The 22,118-nt window shown below is 41.6% G+C and overlaps 1 protein-coding gene across 3 annotated transcripts in view; it reads left to right on the forward strand.

The window, feature by feature from the left end:
- LOC139760411 (solute carrier family 23 member 2-like) overlaps positions 1-22,118 on the forward strand; it is a 107,831-nt gene that overhangs the window by 82,081 nt on the left and 3,632 nt on the right. For all 3 annotated transcript variants that reach the window (XR_011715336.1, XM_071683579.1, XM_071683581.1), the window contains exons 6-10: positions 18,110-18,230; positions 18,882-19,023; positions 20,729-20,842; positions 20,969-21,108; positions 21,784-22,023. Coding sequence is in view for 2 of the 3 variants with exons in the window: in XM_071683579.1 (XP_071539680.1) it covers positions 18,110-18,230; positions 18,882-19,023; positions 20,729-20,842; positions 20,969-21,108; positions 21,784-22,023 (757 nt within the window). In the remaining variant the exon portion in view is untranslated. The remainder of the gene's footprint in view (positions 1-18,109; positions 18,231-18,881; positions 19,024-20,728; positions 20,843-20,968; positions 21,109-21,783; positions 22,024-22,118) is intronic.

Raw genomic sequence — 22,118 nt, forward strand, 5'->3', positions numbered from 1 at the left:
TCGAGAATTTACTTTCTTACACTCTATCACATACTCCCACAACTCCTGTTTTAGGAGTATTGCTACTCCTTCCCTTGCTCTTGTCCTCTCACTAACCCCTGACTTTACTCCCCAGACATTCCCAAACCATTCTTCCCCTTTACCCTTGAGCTTCGTTTCACTCAAAGCCAAAACATCCAGGTTCCTTTCCTCAAACATACTACCTATCTCTCCTTTTTTCACATCTTGGTTACATCCACACACATTTAGGCACCCCACTCTGAGCCTTCGAGGAGGATGAGCACTCCCCACGTGACTCCTTCTTCTGTTTCCCATTTTAGAAAGTTAATACAAGGAGGGGAGGATTTCTGGCCCCCCGCTCCCGTCCCCTCTAGTCGCTTTCTACGACACGCGAGGAAAACGTGGGAAGTATTCTTTCACCCCTATCCCCAGGGATAATATACATATATATATACATATACACATACACACACATACGCCCCTTGTATTTAACTTTTCAAAAAGGTAAACAGAAGGAGTCACGCGGGGAGTGCTCATCCTCCTCGAAAGATGTCTAAATATGTGATGGGAAGAAAGGAGATGTAGGAAGTATGTTTAAGGAAAGAAACCTGGATGTTCTGACTCTGACTGAAACGAAGCTCAAGGGAAATTCCTGGGAGTAAAGGAAGGAGTAGCACTACTGGAGCAGGAGTTGTGGGAGTATGTGACTGTGTAAGAAAGTAAATTCTAGACATGTACGTATGTACCTGGTAATAAAAAGAAAGATCTTGAGAGGGAGCAGCTGAGTGAGTATGTTAGCAACTTTGATGCACTAGACCTGGTTATAGTGATGGGTGGTTTAAACACGAAGGTGAGTAATATGGCAGTTGAGGGTATAATTGGTGTACATGTTCATTGTTGTAAATGGAAATGGTGAAGAGCTTGTGGATTTGTGTGCTGAAAAAAGTCTGGTTTAAAAAGAGAGATATACATTGTTGTACGTATGTGAGTAGAGATGAATGAAGAGATGGAGTGAGTATTTTGAAGGTTTGTTGAATGTGTTTGATGATAGAGTTGTAGATATAGCGCGTTTTGTGAAGAGAGAAAATGGTATAGTTAAGCGAAAAGAGGTAGTGAAAGCTTTGCGGAAGATGAACTTCAGGAAGGCTGAGGGTTGGGATGATACTGCAGTGGAATTTATTAAAAAAAGAAAGGGGTGATTGTGTTGTATGTATGTATGGACCATGGTGAAGTGCCTGAGGATTGGCGAAATGCATGCATAATGCCATAGGTGAGTGTTCAAACTACAGAGGTTGAGTATTCCTGAAAAGAGCAGTGCGGTTTCAAAAGTGGTAGAGGATGTGTGGATCAGGTGTTTGCTCTGAAGAATGTATGTGAAAAAAATGATACTTAGAAAACAGATGGATTTGTATGTTGCATTTATGGAGATGGAGAGGGCATATGATAGGGTTGGTAAAGATGCTTCGTGGAAGGTTTTAAGGGTCTATGGTGTGGGAGGTAAGTTGCTAGAAGTGGTGAAAAGTTTTTAACAAGGATGTAAGGTATGTGTACGAGTAGGAAGACAGGATAGCGATTGGTTCCCAGTGAATGTCGGTTTGTGGCATATATGGATGCGATGGTTCAGGAAGTAAATACAAGAGAGGCGCGATGAGAGAGCCTAGGAAGTGAGTTAGTTGTTGTTCTTCAGTGGCTGATCCGTGTGAGAAACTGCAAAGGATGAAAAAGTGTGCGAAAGTTGACAGTAAATGTGAATAAGTACAGAAGGTTTGAGGGACAAGTGAATTGGGATAGAGAAAAATTGGGGAAGTGAAGTGCTTTAGATATCTAGGAGTGGACTGAGCATTGGATATGGAAGCGGAAGTGTGTCACAGGGTGGGGGAGGGGGCGAAGGTTCTGGGAGTGATAATGAATGTGAGGAATGAGAGGATGTTTTCTCGGAAAGCAAAAATGGGTGTTTGAAGTGGTTCCGACTATGTTATATGGTTGTGAGGCATGGGTTGTACGAAGAAGAGTGGATGTTTTGGAAATGAAATGTTTGAGGACAATATGTGATGTGAGATGGTTTGATCAAGTAATGAAAGGGTAAGAGAGATATGTGGTAACAGAAAGAGTGTGGGTGAGAGAGCATAAGAGAGTGTGTTTGAATGATTTAGCGAGAGACCAAATTTGAGATGGAAGGATGGAGTGAAAAAAAGAAAGGCGTGCGAGGAATAGAGTGAATTGGAACGGGTTCGACGTGCTGTGAGTGTCCACTGAACCAGGTCATGTAAAGCGTCTGGGGGACCTCGATGTGGTTTCGGTACATTACACATGACAGTGCACGAATGTAGCCTTTGTTGTCTTTTCCTGGCGCTACCTCGCTGGATGCTAATTCATGTGTGACGGGATGGCGACATGAGTGGATGAAGGCATCCAGTATGAATATGTGCATGTGTATGTATATGTGTATATATACATAAACAGACATATACATATATACACATATACATATCCATACTTGCTACCTTCATCCATTCATGCCGCCACCCCACCACACACGAAATAGCATTCCCCCTCCCCCTCCAGAGAGGCAGTGCCAGGAACAGAGAAAAAAGGCCACACACACACACACACACACACATATATATATATATATATATATATATATATATATATATATATATATATATCATACAAACCTCCAACAGCCAGGATCGAACCCGGGACCCCTGTACAAGAGGCAGGCATGCTAACCGCTAGGCTATGGGACTGTATAATAGGAAACAACTATTCGAATACTAAGTACTCGAATACCCTTCGTCTCACAATGGTGAGCAACGGGGTCTATACCGGTTATTTCCGAACAGACGCACATAGCCAGCTGATAGCGTTTTATATATATATATATATATATATATATATATATATATATATATATATATATATATATATATATATTCTTTCTTTCTTTTAAACTATTCGCCATTTCCCGCGTTAGCGAGGTAGCGTTAGGAACAGAGGACTGGGCCTTTTTTGGAATATCCTCACCTGGCCCCCTCTGTTCCTTCTTTTGGGAAAAAAAAAAAAAACTCCAACAGCCAGGATCGAGCCGCAAGGCCATGATCGCCCCCAACAGAGAAATGACTACTCGAATACCATGTAATCGAATACCTTTCGTCTCATGTTGGTGAACAATAGGGTCTCCGCTGGTCAAATGCCAACAGGCTCACAAAACATATATATATATATATATATATATATATATATATATATATATATATATATATATATATATATATATTTTTTTATACTATCCGCCATTTCCCGCGACAGCGAGGTAGCGTTAAGAACAGAGGACTGGGCCTTTGAGGAAATATCCTCACCTGGCCCTCTTCTCTGTTCCTTCTTTTGGAAAATTAAAAAAAAAGAAAAAAAAAAAAACGAGAGGGGAGGATTTCCAGCCCCCCGCTCCCTTCCCTTTTAGTCGCCTTCTACGACACGCAGGGAATACGTGGGAAGTATTCTTTCTCCCCTATCCCCAGGGAAAATATATATATATATATATATATATATATATATATATATATATATATATATATATATATGTATACATGTATATGTGGGTGGGTTGGGCCATTCTTTCGTCTGTTTCCTTGCGCTACCTCGCTATATATTATTTATTTATTTTGCTTTGTCGCTGTCTCCCGCGTTAGCGAGGTAGCGCAAGGAAACAGACGAAAGAATGGCCCAACCCACCCACATATACATGTCCACACACGCAAATATACATACCTATACATCTCAACGTATACATATATATATGTACACATGTATGTACATAATTCATACTGTCTGCCTTTATTCATTGTCATCGCCACCCCGCCATACATAAAATAACCCCCTCCCCCCTCATGTGTGCGAGGTAGCGCTAGGAAAAGACAACAAAGGCCACATTTGTTCACACTCAGTCACTAGCTGTCATGTAATAATCCACCTAAACCACAGCTCCCTTTCCACATCCAGGCCCCACAGGAATTTCCATGGTTTACCCCAGACGCTTCACATGCCCTGGTTCAATCCATTGACAGCACGTCGACCCCGGTATACCACATCGTTCCAATTCCTTGCACGCCTTTCACCCTCCTGCATGTTCAAACCCCGATCACTCAACATCTTTTTCACTCCATCTTTCCACCTTCAATTTGGTCTCCCACTTCTCGTTCCCTCCACCTCTGACACATATATCCTCTATGTCAATCTTTCCTCACTCCTTCTCTCCATGTTACCAAACCATTTCAAAACACCCTCTTCTGCTCTCTCAACCACACTCTTTTTATTACAACTCATCTCTCTTATCCCTGGGGATAGGGGATTAAGAATACTTCCCACGTATTCCCTGCGTGTCGTAGAAGGCGACTAAAAGGGGAGGGAGCGGGGGGCTGGAAATCCTCCCCTCTCGTTTTTTTTTAATTTTCCAAAAGAAGGAACAGAGAATTGGGCCAGGTGAGGGTATTCCCTCAAAGGCCCAGTCCTCTGTTCTTAATGCTACCTCGCTAACGCGGGAAATGGCGAATAGTTTAAAAGAAAGAAAAAGATCTCTCTTACCCTTTCACACTCACTTGGTAATCCAACCACCTCACACCACATATTGTCCTCAAACATCTTATTTCCAACACATCCACCCTCCTCCGCACAATTCTATCTATAGCCTACGCCTCGAGATAATATTCTCGCCTATCACACATTTTTCACCGCTCCCTGAACTTTCGCCCCCTTCCCTCACCCCGTGACTCACTTCCGCTTCCATGGTTCCATCCGCTGCCAAATCCACTCACAGATCTCTAAAGCGCTTCACCTCCAGTTTTTCTCCATTCAAACTTACCTCGAAATTGACGTCCCTCTTATTCACATTTACTCACAGCTTTCTTCTTTCACACACTTTAGCAAACTTAGTCACTAGCTTCTTTAGTTTCTCACCCGAATCAGCCACCAGCGCTGGATCATCAGCGAACAACTGACTCACTTCCCAAGCTTTCTCATCTATAACAGACTGCATACTTGACCCTCTCTCCAAAACTCTTGCAATCACTTCCCTAACAACCCCATGCCTTACATCCTCGATAGAAAAATTTTCACTGCTTTTAACAAATTGCCTCCCACGCCATATATTCTTAATACCTTTCACAGAGAATCTCTATCAACTCTATCATATTCCTTCTCCAGATCCATAAATGCTACACAGAACTCCATTTGCTTTTCTAAGTATTTCTCATATACATTCTTCAAAGCAAACAACTAATCCACACATCCTCTATCGCTGCTCTTCCCCCATATAATTTCCCCGGAATACTCAACAAACTTATACCTCTGTAATTTGAGCACTCACCTTTATCCCCTTTGCCTATTTACAATGGCACTATGCATACATTCCGCCAATCCTCAGGCACCTCACCATGAATCATATATACATTAAATATCTTTACCAACCAGTCAACAACACAGTCACCCCCTAATTAAACAAATTCCACTGCAATACCATCCAAACCCTCTGCCTTGCCGGCTTTCATCTTCCGCAAAGCTTTTACTACCTCTTCTGTGTTTACCAAATCATTCTCCCTAACTCACTTCGCACACCACCTCGACCAAAACACCCTATATCTGCCTTCAAAATACTTACCCCATCTTCCTTCTCACATCACCACTACTAGTTATCACCTCCCTATTAGCCCTCTTCACTGATGTTCCCATTTGTTTTCTTATCTTACGAACTTTATTTACCTCCTTCCAAAACATCTTTTTATTCTCCCTAAAATTTGATGATGCTCTCATCCCATCTCTCATTTGCCCTCTTTTTCTCATCTTGCCACTTTCTCTTGACCTTATATATATATATATATATATATATATATATATATATATATATATATATATATATATATATATATATATATATATATTGGAAAGGATCACGGGGAAAATGAAACACGAAAAGTTCCCAAGTGCACTTTCATGTAATGATCACATCATCAGGGGAGAGACAAGAGAGAAACATAACAGTCAGTTGATATACATCGAGGAGACGAAGCTAGGACGCCATTTGGTTAACATGTGTTAACCAAAGGTGAGCAATGTGGCAGTTGAGGGAATAATTGGAAATGGCGAAGAGCTTGTAGCGTTGTGTGCTGAAAAAGTACCGGGTTTAAAAAGAGATATACATAAGTATACGTATGTAAGTAGGAGAGATGGCCAGAGAGCGTTATTGGATTACGTGTTAATTTATAGGCGCGCGAAAGAGAGACTTTTGAATGTTAATGTGTTGAGAGGTGCAACTGGGGGGGATGTTAGATCATTATCTTATGGAGGCGAAGGTGAAGATTTATAGAGGTTTTTAGAAAGTAAGAGAGAATGTTGGGGTGAAGAGAGTGCTGAGAGTAAGTGAGCTTGGGAAGAGGACTTGTATGAGAAAGTACCAGGAGAGACTGAGTACAGAATGGAAAAAGGTGAGAACGGGGGAAGTAAGGGGAGTGGGGGAGGAATGGGATGTATTTAGGGAAGCAGTGATGGCTTGCGCAAGAGATGCTTGTGGCATGAGAAGTGTGGGAGGTGGGCAGATTAGAAAGGGTAGTGAAAGGGATGAAGTAAGATTATTAGTGAAAGAGAAGAGAGAGGCATTTGGACAATTGTTGCAGGGAAATGATGCAAATGAGTCGAAGATGTATAAAAGAAAGAGACAGGAGGTCAAGAGAAAGGTGCAAGAGGTGAAAAAGAGGGCAAATGAGAGTTGGGGTGAGAGTATCATTAAATCTTGGGGAGAATAAAAAGATATTTTGGAAGGAGGTAAATAAAGTGCGTAAGACAAGGGAACAAATGGGAACTTCAGTGAAAGGGGCAAATTGGGTGATATGATATGATAGTGGTGATATGAGGAGATGGAGTGAGCATTTTGAAGGTTTGTTGAATGTGTTTGATGATAGAGTGGCAAATATAGGGTATTTTGGTCGAGGTGGTGTGCAATTTCCCTAGAAAATGATTTGGTAAACAGAGAAGAGGTAGTAAAAGCTTTGCGGAGGATGAAAGCCGGCAAGGCAGCGGGTTTGGATGGTATTGCAGTGGAATTTATAAATAAAGGGGGGTGACTGTATTTTTGACTGGTTGGTAAGGTTATTTGATGGTGAGGTGCCTGAGGATTGGCGGAATTCTTGCCATTGTACAAAGGCTCAAATTACAGTTTGTTGAGTATTCCTGGGAGGGTACTGATGAGAGGGTGAGGGCATATACAGATCATCAGATTGGGGAAGAGCAGTGTGGTTTCAGAAGTGGTAGAGGTGTTTGCTTTGAAGAATGCATGTGAGAAATAATTAGAAAAACAAAAGGATTTGTATGTAGCATTTATGGATCTGGAGAAGGGTAATGATAAGAGTTGATAGAGATGGTCTGTGGAAGGTATTAAGAATATATGGTGTTGGAGGCAAGTTGTTAGATGCATTGAAAAGTTTTCATCGAGGTTGTAAGGCACGTGTAGGAAGAGAGGAAAGTGATTGGTTCTCAGTGAATGTAGGCTTGCGGCAGGGGTGTGTGATGGCTGTTTAATTTGTCTGTGGATGGGATGTTAGGGAGGTGAATGCGAGTTTTGGAAAGAGGGGCAAGTATGCAGTCTGTTGTAGATGAGAGAGCTTGGGAAGTGAGTCAGTTGTTGTTTACTGATGATACAGCGCTTGTGACTGATTCATGTGAGAAACTGCAGAAGCTGGTGACTGAGTTTGGTAAAGTGTGTGAAAGAAGAAAGTTTAGAGTAAATGTGAATAAGAGTAGTAGGGTTGAGGGTCAAGTCAATTGAGAGGTAATTTTGAATGGAGAAAAACTGGAGGAAGTGAATTGTTTTAGATATCTGGGATTGGATTTGTCAGCGGATGGAACCATGGAAGCGGAAGTGAATCATAGGGTGGGTGTGGGGGCGAAAATTCTGGGAGCCTCGAAGAATGTGTGGAAATCGAGAACTTTATCTCGGAAAGCAAAAATGGATATGTTTGAAGGAATAGTGGTTGCGAGGCGTGGGCTATGGATAGAGTTGTGCACAGGAGAGTGGATGTGCTGGAAATGACATGTTTGAGGACAATATGTGGTGTGAGGTGGTTTGATCGAGTAAGTAATAATAGGGTAAGAGAGATGTGTAGTAATAAAAATAGTGTGGTTGAGAGAGCAGAAGAGGGTGTTTTGAAATGGTTTGGTCACATGGAGAGAATGAGTAAGGAAAGATTGACCAAAAGGGTATATGTGTCAGAGATGGAGGGAACGAGAAGTGGGAGACCAAATTGGAGGTGGAAAGATGGAGTGAAAAAGATTTTGTGATCGGGGCCTGAACATGCGTGCAAGGAATAGAGTGAATTGGAACGATGTGGTATACTGGGGTCGACGTGCTGTTAATGGATTGAACCAGGGCATGTAAAGCGTCTGGGGTAAACCATGGAAAGTTCTGTAGGGGGTTGTGGTTTCGGTGCATTATTACATGACAGCTAGAGACTGAGTGTGAACGAATGGGGCCTTTGTTGTCTTTTCCTAGCGCTACCTCGCTCACATGGGGGAGGAGGGGGTTGTTATTCCATGTGTGGTGAGGTCGCGATGGGAATGAATAAAGGCAGACAGTATGAATTATGTACATTGTATACACATGTATATGTCTGTGTGTATACATTGAGTTGTATAGGTATGTATATTTGCGTGTGTGGACATGCATGTATATATACATGTGTGTGTATATACATGGGCCATTCTTTCGTCTGTTTCCTTGCGCTACCTCGCTAGTGTGGGAGACAGCGACAAAGCAATATATATATATATATATATATATATATATATATATATATATATATATATATATATATATTTTTTTTTTTTTTCATACTATTCGCCTTTTCCCGCGATAGCGAGGTAGCGTTATGAACAGAGGACTGGGCCTTTGAGGGAATATCCTCACCTGGCCCTCTTCTCTGTTCCTTCTTTTGGAAAAAAAAAAAAAAAAAAAAAAAAATGAGAGGGGAGGATTTCCAGCCCCCCGCTCCCTTCCCTTTTAGTCGCCTTCTACGACACGCAGGGAATACGTGGGAAGTATTCTTTCTCCCCTATCCCCATATATATATATATATATATATATATATATATATATATATATATATGCACTTTCGCCTATATCAGTCTAGAGTTTACTTTCCTACATTCTATCGACTCCTGTCAGGAGAAGTGCTACTCTTTCCTTTGCTCTTCTCTCTCACACACACATACACACACACACACACACACACACACACACACACACACACACACACACACACACACACACATATATGTGTATATATATATATATATATATATATATATATATATATATATATATATATATATATATATATATTAGGGAGAATAGAAAGATGTTTTGGAATGAGGTAAATAAAGTAAGACAATGGGAACATCGGTGAAGGTGGCTATGGGGAGGTAATAACAAGTAGCGGGGAAATGAGATGGAGTGAGTATTTTGAAGGTTTGTTGAATGTATTTGATGAGAGGGTCAGGGAGAATGGTTTGGTAAACATAGAAGAGATAGTGAAAGCTTTGCGGAAGATGAAAGCCGGCAAGGCGGCGGGTTTGGATGGTATTGCAGTGGAATTTATTAAAAAAGGGGGTGACTGTATTGTTATTTAATGTATGTAATGTATGTAATGTAATGTAATGTATGTATGTATGTATGTATGTATACATATGGATGGATGGATGGATGGATGGATGGATGTATGTATGGTGAGGTACATGAGGATTGGCGGAATGCTTGTATAGTGCCATTGTACAAAGGGAAAGGGGATAAAGGTGTGTTCAAATTACAGAGGTTTAAGTTTGTTGAGTATTCCTGGGAAATTGTATGGGAGGGTATTGATTGAGAGGTTGAAGGCATGTACAGAGCATCAGTTTGGGGAAGAGCAGTGTGGTTTCAGAAGTGGTAGAGGATGTGTGGATCAGGTGTTTGCTTTGAAGAATGTATGGGAAATACTCAGAAAAACAGATGGATTTGTATGTAACGTTTATGTATCTGGAGAAGGCATATGATAAAGTTGATACTCTGATACTCTGTGGAAGGTATGAAGAGTATATGGTATGGGAGGTAAGTTGCTAGAAGCAGTGAAAAGTTTTTATCGATGATGTGTGGAAAGTGACTGGTTCTCAGTTAGGGAGGTGAATGCAAGAGTTTTGGAGAGAGGGGCAAGTATGTAGAAGTGATTCAGTTTTCGTTCGCTGATGATACATCGCTGGTGGTGGACATCACACCTCTGCCGCAGATCGACCTTGACTGCGAACCAATCACTCTCCTTCTTCTTACTCGTACATATGCCTTACATCCTTGGTAAAAAGTTTTCACTACTAGCTACTTACGTCCCACACCATATACTCTTAAGACTATCCACAAAGCATTTGTATAATCCCTATCATATGCCTTCTCCAAATCCATAAATGCCACATACAAATCCATCTGGTTTTCTAAGCATGCCTTCACGCTCCCATAGAATACCCAGAAATACTCAGCAAACATATGCGCTTTCGCCTATACCAATCTAGAGTTTACTTTCTTACATTCTATCACATATTCCCACGACTCCTGCTTCAGGAGAAGTGCTACTTTGCTCTTGTCCTCTCACCTACCCCTGACATTCCTAAACCACTCTTCCCCTTGAGCTTTGTTTCATTCAGTGCCAAAATATTCAGGTTCCTTTCCTCAAACATACTACCTGTCTCTCTTTTTTTCCCAACTTGGTTGCATCAACACACATTTAGACACCCCAATCTGAGCCTTCGAGAGGGATGACTTCTGTTTCCCCGTTTAGAAATTCATATACAATGGCTGGGCCGCTTTCTGCGACACGCGGCAAATACGTGAGAAGAATTTTTTATCGCCCCGATCCACACACACACACACATATATATATATATATATATATATATATATATATATATATATATATATATATATATATATATATATATTTATACTTTGTCGCTGTCTCTCGCGTTTGCGAGGTAGCGCAAGGAAACAGACGAAAGAAATGGCCCAACCCCCCCCCCCATACACATGTATATACATACGTCCACACACGCAAATATACATACCTACACAGCTTTCCATGGTTTACCCCAGACGCTTCACATGCCTTGATTCAATCCACTGACAGCCCGTCAGCCCCGGTATACCACATCGCTCCAATTCACTCTATTCCTTGCCCTCCTTTCACCCTCCTGCATGTTCAGGCCCCGATCACACAAAATCTTTTTCACTTCATCTTTCCACCTCCAATTTGGTCTCCCTCTTCTCCTTGTTCCCTCCACCACCGACACATATATCCTCTTGGTCAATCTTTCCTCACTCATCCTCTCCATGTGCCCAAACCACTTCAAAACACCCTCTTCTGCTCTCTCAACCACGCTCTTTTTATTTCCACACATCTCTCTTACCCTTACGTTACTCACTCGATCAAACCACCTCACACCACACATTGTCCTCAAACATCTCATTTCCAGCACATCCATCCTCCTGCGCACAACTCTATCCATAGCCCACGCCTCGCAACCATACAACATTGTTGGAACCACTATTCCTTCAAACATACCCATTTTTGCTTTCCGAGATAATGTTCTCGACTTCCACACATTCTTCAAGGCCCCCAGAATTTTCGCCCCCTCCCCCACCCTATGATCCACTTCCGCTTCCATGGTTCCATCCGCTGCCAGATCCACTCCCAGATATCTAAAACACTTCACTTCCTCCAGTTTTTCTCCATTCAAACTCACCTCCCAATTGACTTGACCCTCAACCCTACTGTACCTTGTTCTTATTCACATTTACTCTTAACTTTCTTCTTCCACACACTTTACCAAACTCAGTCACCAGCTTCTGCAGTTTCACACATGAATCAGCCACCAGCGCTGTATCATCAGCGAACAACAACTGACTCACTTCCCAAGCTCTCTCATCCCCAACAGACTTCAAATTAAACAATCATGGAGACATCACACACCCCTGCCGCAAACCTACATTCACTGAGAACCAATCACTTTCCTCTCTTCCTACACGTACACATGCCTTACATCCTCGATAAAAACTTTTCACTGCTTCTAACAACTTGCCTCCCACACCATATATTCTTAATACCTTCCACAGAGCATCTCTATCAACTCTATCATATGCCTTCTCCAGATCCATAAATGCTACATACAAATCCATTTGCTTTTCTAAGTATTTCTCACATACATTCTTCAAAGCAAACACCTGATCCACACATCCTCTACCACTTCTGAAACCACACTGCTCTTCCCCAATCTGATGCTCTGTACATGCCTTCACCCTCTCAATTAATACCCTCCCATATAATTTACCAGGAATACTCAACAAACTTATACCTCTGTAATTTGAGCACTCACTCTTATCCCCTTTGCCTTTGTACAATGGCACTATGCACGCATTCCGCCAATCCTCAGGCACCTCACCATGAGTCATACATACATTAAATAACCTTACCAACCAGTCAACAATACAGTCACCCCCTTTTTTAATAAATTCCACTGCAATACCATCCAAACCTGCTGCCTTGCCGGCTTTCATCTTCCGCAAAGCTTTCACTACCTCTTCTCTGTTTACCAAATCATTTTCCCTAACCCTCTCACTTTGCACACCACCTCGACCAAAACACCCTATATCTGCCACTCTATCATCAAACACATTCAACAAACCTTCGAAATACTCACTCCATCTCCTTCTCACATCACCACTACTTGTTATCACCTCCCCATTTGCGCCCTTCACTGAAGTTCCCATTTGCTCCCTTGTCTTACGCACTTTATTTACCTCCTTCCAGAACATCTTTTTATTCTCCCTAAAATTTAATGATACTCTCTCACCCCATATCTCATTTGCCCTTTTTTTTTTCACCTCTTGCACCTTTCTCTTTCTTTTATACATCTCCCACTCAATTGCATTTTTTCCCTGCAAAAATCGTCCAAATGCCTCTCTCTTCTCTTTCACTAATACTCTTACTTTTTCATCCCACCACTCACTACCCTTTCTAATCAACCCACCTCCCACTCTTCTCATGCCACAAGCATCTTTTGCGCAATCCATCACTGATTCCCTAAATACATCCCATTCCTCCCCCACTCCCCTTACTTCCATTGTTCTCACCTTTTTCCATTCTGTACTCAGTCTCTCCTGGTACTTCCTCACACAGGTCTCCTCAAGCTCACTTACTCTCACCACCCTCTTCACCCCAACATTCACTCTTCTTTTCTGAAAACCCATACAAATCTTCACCTTAGCCTCCACAAGATAATGATCAGTTGCACCTCTCAGCACATTAACATCCAAAAGTCTCTCTTGTATTAACTTTCTAAAATGGGAAACAGAAGGAGTCACGTGAGGAGTGCTCATCCTCCTCGAAGGCTCAGAGTGGGGTGCCTAAATGTGTGTGGATGTAACCAAGATGTGAAAAAAGGAGAGATAGGTAGTATGTTTGAGGAAAGGAACCTGGATGTTTTGGCTCTGAGTGAAACGAAGCTCAAGGGTAAAGGGGAAGAGTGGTTTGGGAATGTCTGGGTAGTAAAGTCAGGGGTTAGTGAGAGGACAAGAGCAAGGGAAGGAGTAGCAATACTCCTGAAACAGGAGTTGTGGGAGTATGTGATAGTGTAAGAAAGTAAATTCTCGATTAATATGGGTAAAACTGAAAGTTGATGGAGAGAGGTGGGTGATTATTGGTGCTTATGCACCTGGGCATGAGAAGAAAGATCAAGAGAGGCAAGTGTTTTGGGAGCAGCTGAATGAGTGTGTTAGTGGTTTTGATGCACGAGACCGGGTTATAGTGATGGGTGATTTGAATGCAAAGGTGAGTAATGTGGCAGTTGAGGGAATAATTGGTATACATGGGGTGTTCAGTGTTGTAAATGGAAATGTTGAAGAGCTTGTAGATTTATGTGCTGAAAAAGGACTGATGATTGGGAATACCTGGTTTAAAAAGCGAGATATACATAAGTATACTTATGTAAGTAGGAGAGATGGCCAGAGAGCGTTATTGGATTACGTGTTAATTGACAGGCGTGCGAAAGATATATATATATATATATATATATATATATATATATATATATATATATATATATATATATATATATATATATTTATATATACATATATATATTTAACTGCAATCTCCCGCGTTAGCGAGATAGCGCAAGGAAACATACGACGAATGGCCCAAACTACTCACATGCACATACACATAAATTCTCACACACACACACACACACATTTATATATATATATATATATATATATATATATATATATATATATATATATATATATATATATATACTTGCTGCCTTCATTCTTGTCGCCACCCCGTCACACACGAAATAGCTTCTTTCCTCCTTCCAGCAACGCAGCACCATTAACAGACGAAAAAGGCCACATTCGTTCACCCTCAGTTACTAGCTGTCAACGAAACCACAGCTCCTTATCCACATACAAACCTCCAACAGCCAAGATCGAACCCGGGAGCGTTACCGCTAGGCTATGATCGCCCCTAATAGGAAAATGACTATTCGAATACCATGTACTCGAATTCCCTTTGCCTCACGTTTTTGAGCAACGGTGTCTACACTGCCTACAGATAGCATTTTACCGAACCTAACTGTACAACGCGGACCCCTGTGATAGGGTGGATAGAGATGTTTTATGAAGCAGTGAAAAATACGAATAGGAAGAGAGGAAAGTGATTTGTTCCCAGTGAATGTCGGTTTACGGCAGGGGTGCGTGATGTATCTATGGTTGTTTAATTTGCTTGTGGATGGGGTGGTTAGGGAGGTGAATGAAAGAGTTTTGGAGAAGGGGCAAGTATGCAGTCTCTTCTGGATGAGAGGGCTTGTTGTTGTTGTTGTTGTTCGCTGATTCGGGTGAGAAACTGCAGAAGTTGGTGACTGAGTTTGGTAACGAGTGTGAAAGAAGAAAGTTGGGAGCAATGTTAATTGGGAAAAAACCTGGAGGAAGTGTTTTATGTGGACTTAGCAGCGGATGCAAGCGGAAATGAGTCACAGGGTGGGGGAGGGGGCGAAGGTTCTGGGAGCGTTAAAGAATGTGTGGAAGGTGAGAATGTTATCTCGGAGAGCAACAATGGCTATGTTTGAAGGAATAGTGATTCCAACAAGGTTTCGAGGCATGGCGTGTTCAGAGGAGGGTGGATGTATTATAAATGAAATGTTTGAGGACATGTGGTGTGAGGTGTTTTGATCTAGATATGCGGTAATAAAAAGAGTATGATTGAGAGAGCAGAAGAGGGGGTGTTGAAACGGTTTGGACACATGGAGAGAATGAGTGAGGAAAGATTGCTAAAGAGGATACATGTGTCAGAGGGAGAAGCGGGAGATGGAGTGAAAAAGATTTTGAGCGTGACTTATTCACCATCTCCAACTCGACCTTCTCTCGAAAACTCTTGCATTTTCCTCAACCTCCCCATCTGTAAACAAATGAAACAACCATGAGGATACCACACACCCCTGCCGCAGACCGACCTTCATTGGGAACCTATCCTTGTCAAGAACATTTCATTGCTTCTAGCAGCTTACCTCCTACACCATATACTCTTAAGATCTTCCACATAGCATGGGTATCACACATTCTCCAAAGTAAACACGTGGTTCACACATCTTCTGGAAACCACGCTGCATTCCACACATACACTAAATACATACACTAATTCAACTGCAATACCCTGACTTCGCACTTCACACTCCTACATCCTATCATCAGACATATTCAATTATGACCACCGTATAATACATTAATGTTAGGGAAAGTCTATACAAACTGGGTATCTTTTATTGTCGGCAATAAAAATACTCACTCCAACTCCTCAGTTTATCACTATCTGCTATCTCTTGCACCGATGTTCCCAAAACTTTCTCACCAACTTTCATTTGCCTCTTCCCGCTTTCTTTTATACATCACCCAGTCATTTGCACACCTTCCTTATAAGAAATGTACAAACGTCTCTGTTTCGTCTTTCACTAACAGCATTCATTCCGCCACTCTACCTTTCTGATTCCACGTGCATCTTTCGCACATGCTATTCCATTTACTCTCAACTTCCTCCTTTCACACACTTTTCCAAACTCAGTCACAATCTTCTGCAGTTTCTCATTCAAACCATCAACTCGACCCTCTCTCGAAAACTCTTTGACATCCTACACTCAGTCTCTTCTGATACTTCTTCATACTCACTTTCACCACTATCTTCTTCCCCTCCCCACAAAAAGAAGAAAAATGAAATACGGTGCACTTTCGTGTAACGATCAGAGGAATGAGATAGAAGACGTAGAACACTCATTTGATATACAAGGAAGAGACGTAGCATTTCCGGATAGTGATGTTCGGGTTGGTGGTGTTCTGTGTGTGTGGCATAAAATTTTTATCATGTGGACAGCTGTTTAAAGATTTTGCCGACAATAAAAGCTACCCAGTTTGTATAGACTTTCCCTAACATTAATGTTCTTTATGTATCTATGTATGTATTATACGGTGGTCATAATATTCAACATCATTTCCAGTTCGCTGAATTTTCTTGTGCGTTTTTGATTTAGATAATGCTAAAGAATTAAAGGATTTAAGCAAACTAGGAAGTAAAAGATTCTTGGTATCATACCTGGGACCCCTATGCAACATGCGAGAGCGCTATGACCGTCCCTTCTGGGGGCGCGTTCATATGCACTTTGTTCGCGTTGTTCAGTTAGGTTCGGTAAAATGCTATCTGCTGACTGTGTGAGCCTTATGGGAAATGACCGGTGTAGACCCCGTTGCTCGCCAATGTGAGACGAAGGGTATTCGAGTAATAACAGACTGTTATATTTCTTTCTTGTGTCTCTCCTGATGATGTGATTATTACACGGAACTGTACTTGGGAACTTACCTTGTTTCATTTTCCCCGTGGACTCTTAGGAATATACGTGATCACGCGCAATATATATATATATATATATATATATATATATATATATATATATATATATATATATATATATATATATATATTATCCCTGGGGATAGGGGATTAAGAATACTTCCCACGTATTCCCTGCGACTAAAAAGGGAGGGAGCGGGGGGCTGGAAATCCTCCCCTCTCGTTTTTTTTTTTTTAATTTTCCAAAAGAAGGAACAGAGGGGGCCAGGTGAGGATATTCCAAAAAAGGTCCAGTCCTCTGTTCTTAACGCTACCTCGCTAACGCTGGGACCCCTTGTGCAAGAGGCAGGCATGCTAACCGCTAGGCTAAGGGACTGTATAATAGGAAACAACTATTCGAAATACTAAGTACTCGAATACCCTTCGTATGTTCTATGAAGGTGAGCGTTCATATACACTTTTTTCGTATATATATATATATATATATATATATATATATATATATATATATATATATATATATTCCTATGAATCCACGAGGAAAATGAAACACGAAAAGTTCCCAAGTGCACTTTCGTGTAAGAATCACATCATCACACAAGAGAGAAATATAAGTCAGTTGATATACATCGAAGAGACGAAGCTAGGACGCCATTTGGTAAACATGTGATCACGCGCAAAATTGTGATCCTTTCCTCTCGGTTTTCTTTTTAATTTTCCAAAAGAAGGAACAGAGAAGGGGGCCAGGTGAGAATATTCCCTCAAAGGCCCAGTCTTCTGTTCTCAACGCTACCTCGCTAATGCGGGAAATGGCGAAGTGTGAAATATATATATATATATATATATATATATATATATATATATATATATATATATATATATATATATATATATATACTTGCCATCAACCATCCCACAAGACATGACATCGCTGGCCCACTGCTTCAGCGAGGCAACTCTAGGAAAAGAAGAAAAAAGCAACATTCGCTCACACTGGGTCTCTAGTTATCAGCTTCCTATCTACATCGAGGCCCGACAAACGTTTGGTTTACCCCTAACGTTTCACATGCCCTGCGAGCTGTGGTTTCGGTACATTACACTTGACAAATTGGCAAATTGTCCATGCTTTTTTTTCCCCTTCCTCGCAGGACAATGGGGTTGTCTTTGGTGATGTCTCAGCACCTGAGGGACGTGGCCATACCGATCCCTGTCTACAGGAAGGATAGAGGAGTCTCCCGCACATCCTGCCAGCCCTTCAAGAGCCTCTCGGTAAGTTGGGCCATGGCTGACCGTCACAACAATGGAAGGCAGTAAACAATCATCTGCTCTTCTTTTTCATCTTGGTCAGCTCATCGATATGAACAGTACCAGCTTTTGATATAACAAGGAACGGCGACTTTATATATATATATATATATATATATATATATATATATATATATATATATATATATATATATATATATATATATATATATTGTTGGAACGGCGACTATATATATATATATATATATATATATATATATATATATATATATATATTGTTGGAAAGTATCACAATTTTGCGCTTGATCAAAATATTCATACAAGTCCACGGGGAAAATGAAGCGCACTTTCGTGTAATAATCACATCATCAGGGGAGACAAGAAATATGCCTAATGGTGTAATGATTACACGAAAGTGCACTTGGGAACTTATCGTGTTTCAACCTCCCCGTGGACTCTTAGGAATATATATATATATATATATATATATATATATATATATATATATATATATATATATATATATATATATATATATATCAAATAGAATTCAAAATAAGGGGTCATGCACATCTTGAGATAATCGGATGCATATGTTAGGGGTTAGGCATGGAACTCAAGGGATGTCATGTAAACATGTGTTGGTTCTGGCAGCTGCTGATTGCCGTTATCATCACGTGGTTGATGTGTGTTCTTCTGACGGCATACGACCTCCTCCCTGAGGGCTCTGCTGCTCGGACTGACATTACTGGTCCTTTGTTCCGCACTACCCCGTGGATTCGCTTCCCATACCCAGGTACGTCCACCTTGTGATATACCTGATGATTATGTCGAGAGACGGATTCGAACCGGTCTTTTTATGTCCGTGTGGCCGAGGAGGCCGGTTCGAATCAGACCCACATAGCATCAGCACTTTTTTGGAAAATCTGAAAGCACACTAATATTCTTTCCGTGCTCTTCACCCGGCCAACATATAAAACTGAATTACGGACCGCCATTGTGTTGCTCGCCCACCACCGTAGGGTCTTCAGTTGACCCTTCCTCTAGTTGCTACCTATACCCTCTTCATCTTTGTAACCAATTTTCTGAACAATATTACTTATGTTTTAGAATGATATGTTGTATCATATTGTGTCATTACAATATCTTAATAAATCTTTTGTAATGTACGTTCTTTAGGTATACGGATATGAGCGCATACCGACATGGAGCGAATGATGCCCTCTGAAAGCAGCTTTCAGATCTTTGCTATTTGCGTGGGAGCTGCAGAGACTGACGCTTGAAATCATGTTAGAGAAATGACTGATTACTAGGAATGAAATGCCCTTCGTCACATGTCTGTTAGCAACGGGGTCTCCGTGTTATTTTCTGCCAGGCTCACAGTAATGAACTGTAATGCAGTGCGAAGCCCCGTAGCTCTCAGACAAGAGACGAAGGGTATTATGGGCACCAAAGCTCCCACACGAAAGTTGTCTGGAGGCCATTCTGCTGTATGATATATATATATATATATATATATATATATATATATATATATATATATATATATATATATATATATATAAACCTCCAGCAGCCAGGATCGAACCCGGGATCCTCGTGCAACAGGCAGGAGCGCTACCGCTAGGTTATGATCGCCCCAAATAGGGAAATGACTATTCGAATACTATGTACTCGAATACCCCTCGTCTCACAACGGGGTCTACACCGGTCATTTCCCTTCAGACACACTCAGCCTGCAGATAAGCATTTTACTGAACCTAACTGTACAATACGAACAAAGTGCATAGAACATACAAACCTCCAACAAGCCAGGATCAACGCGGATGTATATGAATACGAATAAAGTGGTTAGGTTCGGCAAAATGCAATTTGCTGGCTATGTGCGGTGTAGACACCGTTGCTCACCAGTATTCGGATAGTTATTTCCAGGCCCATGGCCTAGCGATAGCATGTCCCTGTGGCACAGGGGTCCTGGGTTCGATCCTGGCTGTTGGAGGTTTGTATGTTCCATGAGGGTGCGCGTTCATATGCACTTTATTCGCGTTGTACAGTTAGGTTCGGTAAAATGCTATTTGCTGGTTATGTGCTCACTAAGGGTATTCGAGTATATAGTATTGGAGTAGTTATTTCCTTTTAACCAGACTCGTAGCCTAGCGGTAGCATTCCGCCTGTGGCACAGGGGTCCCGGGCTCGATCCTGGCTGTTGAAGCTTTGTATGTGATATATATTTGTTTATACTTTGTCGCTGTCTCCCGCGTTAACGAGGTAGCGCAAGGAAACGTACACATATACATATACACAGACATGTTCATAATTCATACTTCATTCTCGTTGCCACTCTGCCACACATGCAGTGACAAAGGAAGGGCAAAGGTGAAGATATTGCCAATCATTTCCTGCAAATTTTGTAGAGGAATATTATAATCCTCTTTCAATACTAACATGAAGATTGATATATAGTGTATTAGGATAATTAGAGTGGTTGTTGCGTGGAGCAGGACAGTGGGGCTTGCCGACAGTGAACCTGGCTGGCGTGGTGGGTATGCTGGCTGCCGTCTTGTCCTCCATCATCGAGAGTGTGGGAGACTACTACGCCTGCGCCAGGGTAGTAGGTAAGAAATCCCAATATTCTCTGTTACCTCTGGAAATTTATGATGATTATATTACATGTAAATGCTATCTGCACGTTGAATACTTGTGGCTAGCAGTGATGAGGTTGTAAACGATGTGTTTCACAGGTGCGCCCGTGCCTCCGACACACGCCATTAACCGTGGAATTGGAGTGGAAGGTATCGGCTGCATGTTAGCCGGACTGTATGGCACAAGCAGCGGCACTACCTCCTACTCCGGCAATATTGGCATCTTGTCCATCACAAAGGTTAGTAACGCAGACACCGTTCAAGTCAGGCAAAAGCGAGTAAAAGTGGGCAAAATGTAATGTGTGATGTCTGTCATCAGGAGTGGTGTATTCCCGAGATATCTTGTTTTATGGTTGAAAGCTCCAGGCACGGACAAAAATGCACCAAGACGCACAGGTAGTCCTGGCGTTCCCAAAAATCTGCTATCTGTTACAGAGATGGGAAAGAGTAATTTAAACCTTATGTGAAATCCAGATTTTTACAATATAGCAGCTGGAAGGTAATGAATGTTTTGAGAAATATACAATTAAAGAGTATATGAAAGTGTGACGATGGAGGATTGGTGTATGTGTTAAAGTTACAAACTTGGTAGCTTAGTTTTATAAGTAATGCCAGTCCTGAAACGTGTACATGTGTGGGCATCATATCCATACTTTTCAACTGCGTACTGCATACTGACCTGGAGGGTGTAAGATGGTTCCAGGCTTCACTTCACTTAAGTCAGTCGGGTAGTAGTAGTGTAACACCACTTCAACACTCCTAATTCAGGTCGGCTGCTGAGTAGGATATGTATTGTATGTGGTGGTTGGCTGGTTGGCTGCGGGATATGTGTTGATTTGGCTGAGATGTGGTTCGTTGACTGATGAGGTGGATGAGTGTGTGACCATCTGGTAAGACATGTGGCTGGTCATCAGGTCGGGAGTCGCCGTGTGATCCAGTACTCGGGTCTCATCATGATCGTGTGTGGAGTGCTGGCCAAGATGGGTGCCTTCTTTGTCACGATCCCACAGCCCATCATCGCTGGCGTCTTCTACATCAAGTTCACCATGATCACCGCTGTCGGCCTCGCCAGTCTCCAGTATGTCGACCTTACCTCCTCTAGGAACCTCTTCGTCCTTGGCTTCTCGTTATTCGTCGGTATGTCAATACCTAAGGTAAGCGGGTGGGAACAAATAGATCATTTCTTTGCATAACTAAAATCATTATAAAACGTATGCATCATAAGACTGATCCACCTTCTCAAAAATAA

Source organism: Panulirus ornatus, chromosome 36 (assembly GCF_036320965.1).
Source record: "Panulirus ornatus isolate Po-2019 chromosome 36, ASM3632096v1, whole genome shotgun sequence".
Lineage (NCBI taxonomy): Eukaryota > Metazoa > Arthropoda > Malacostraca > Decapoda > Palinuridae > Panulirus > Panulirus ornatus.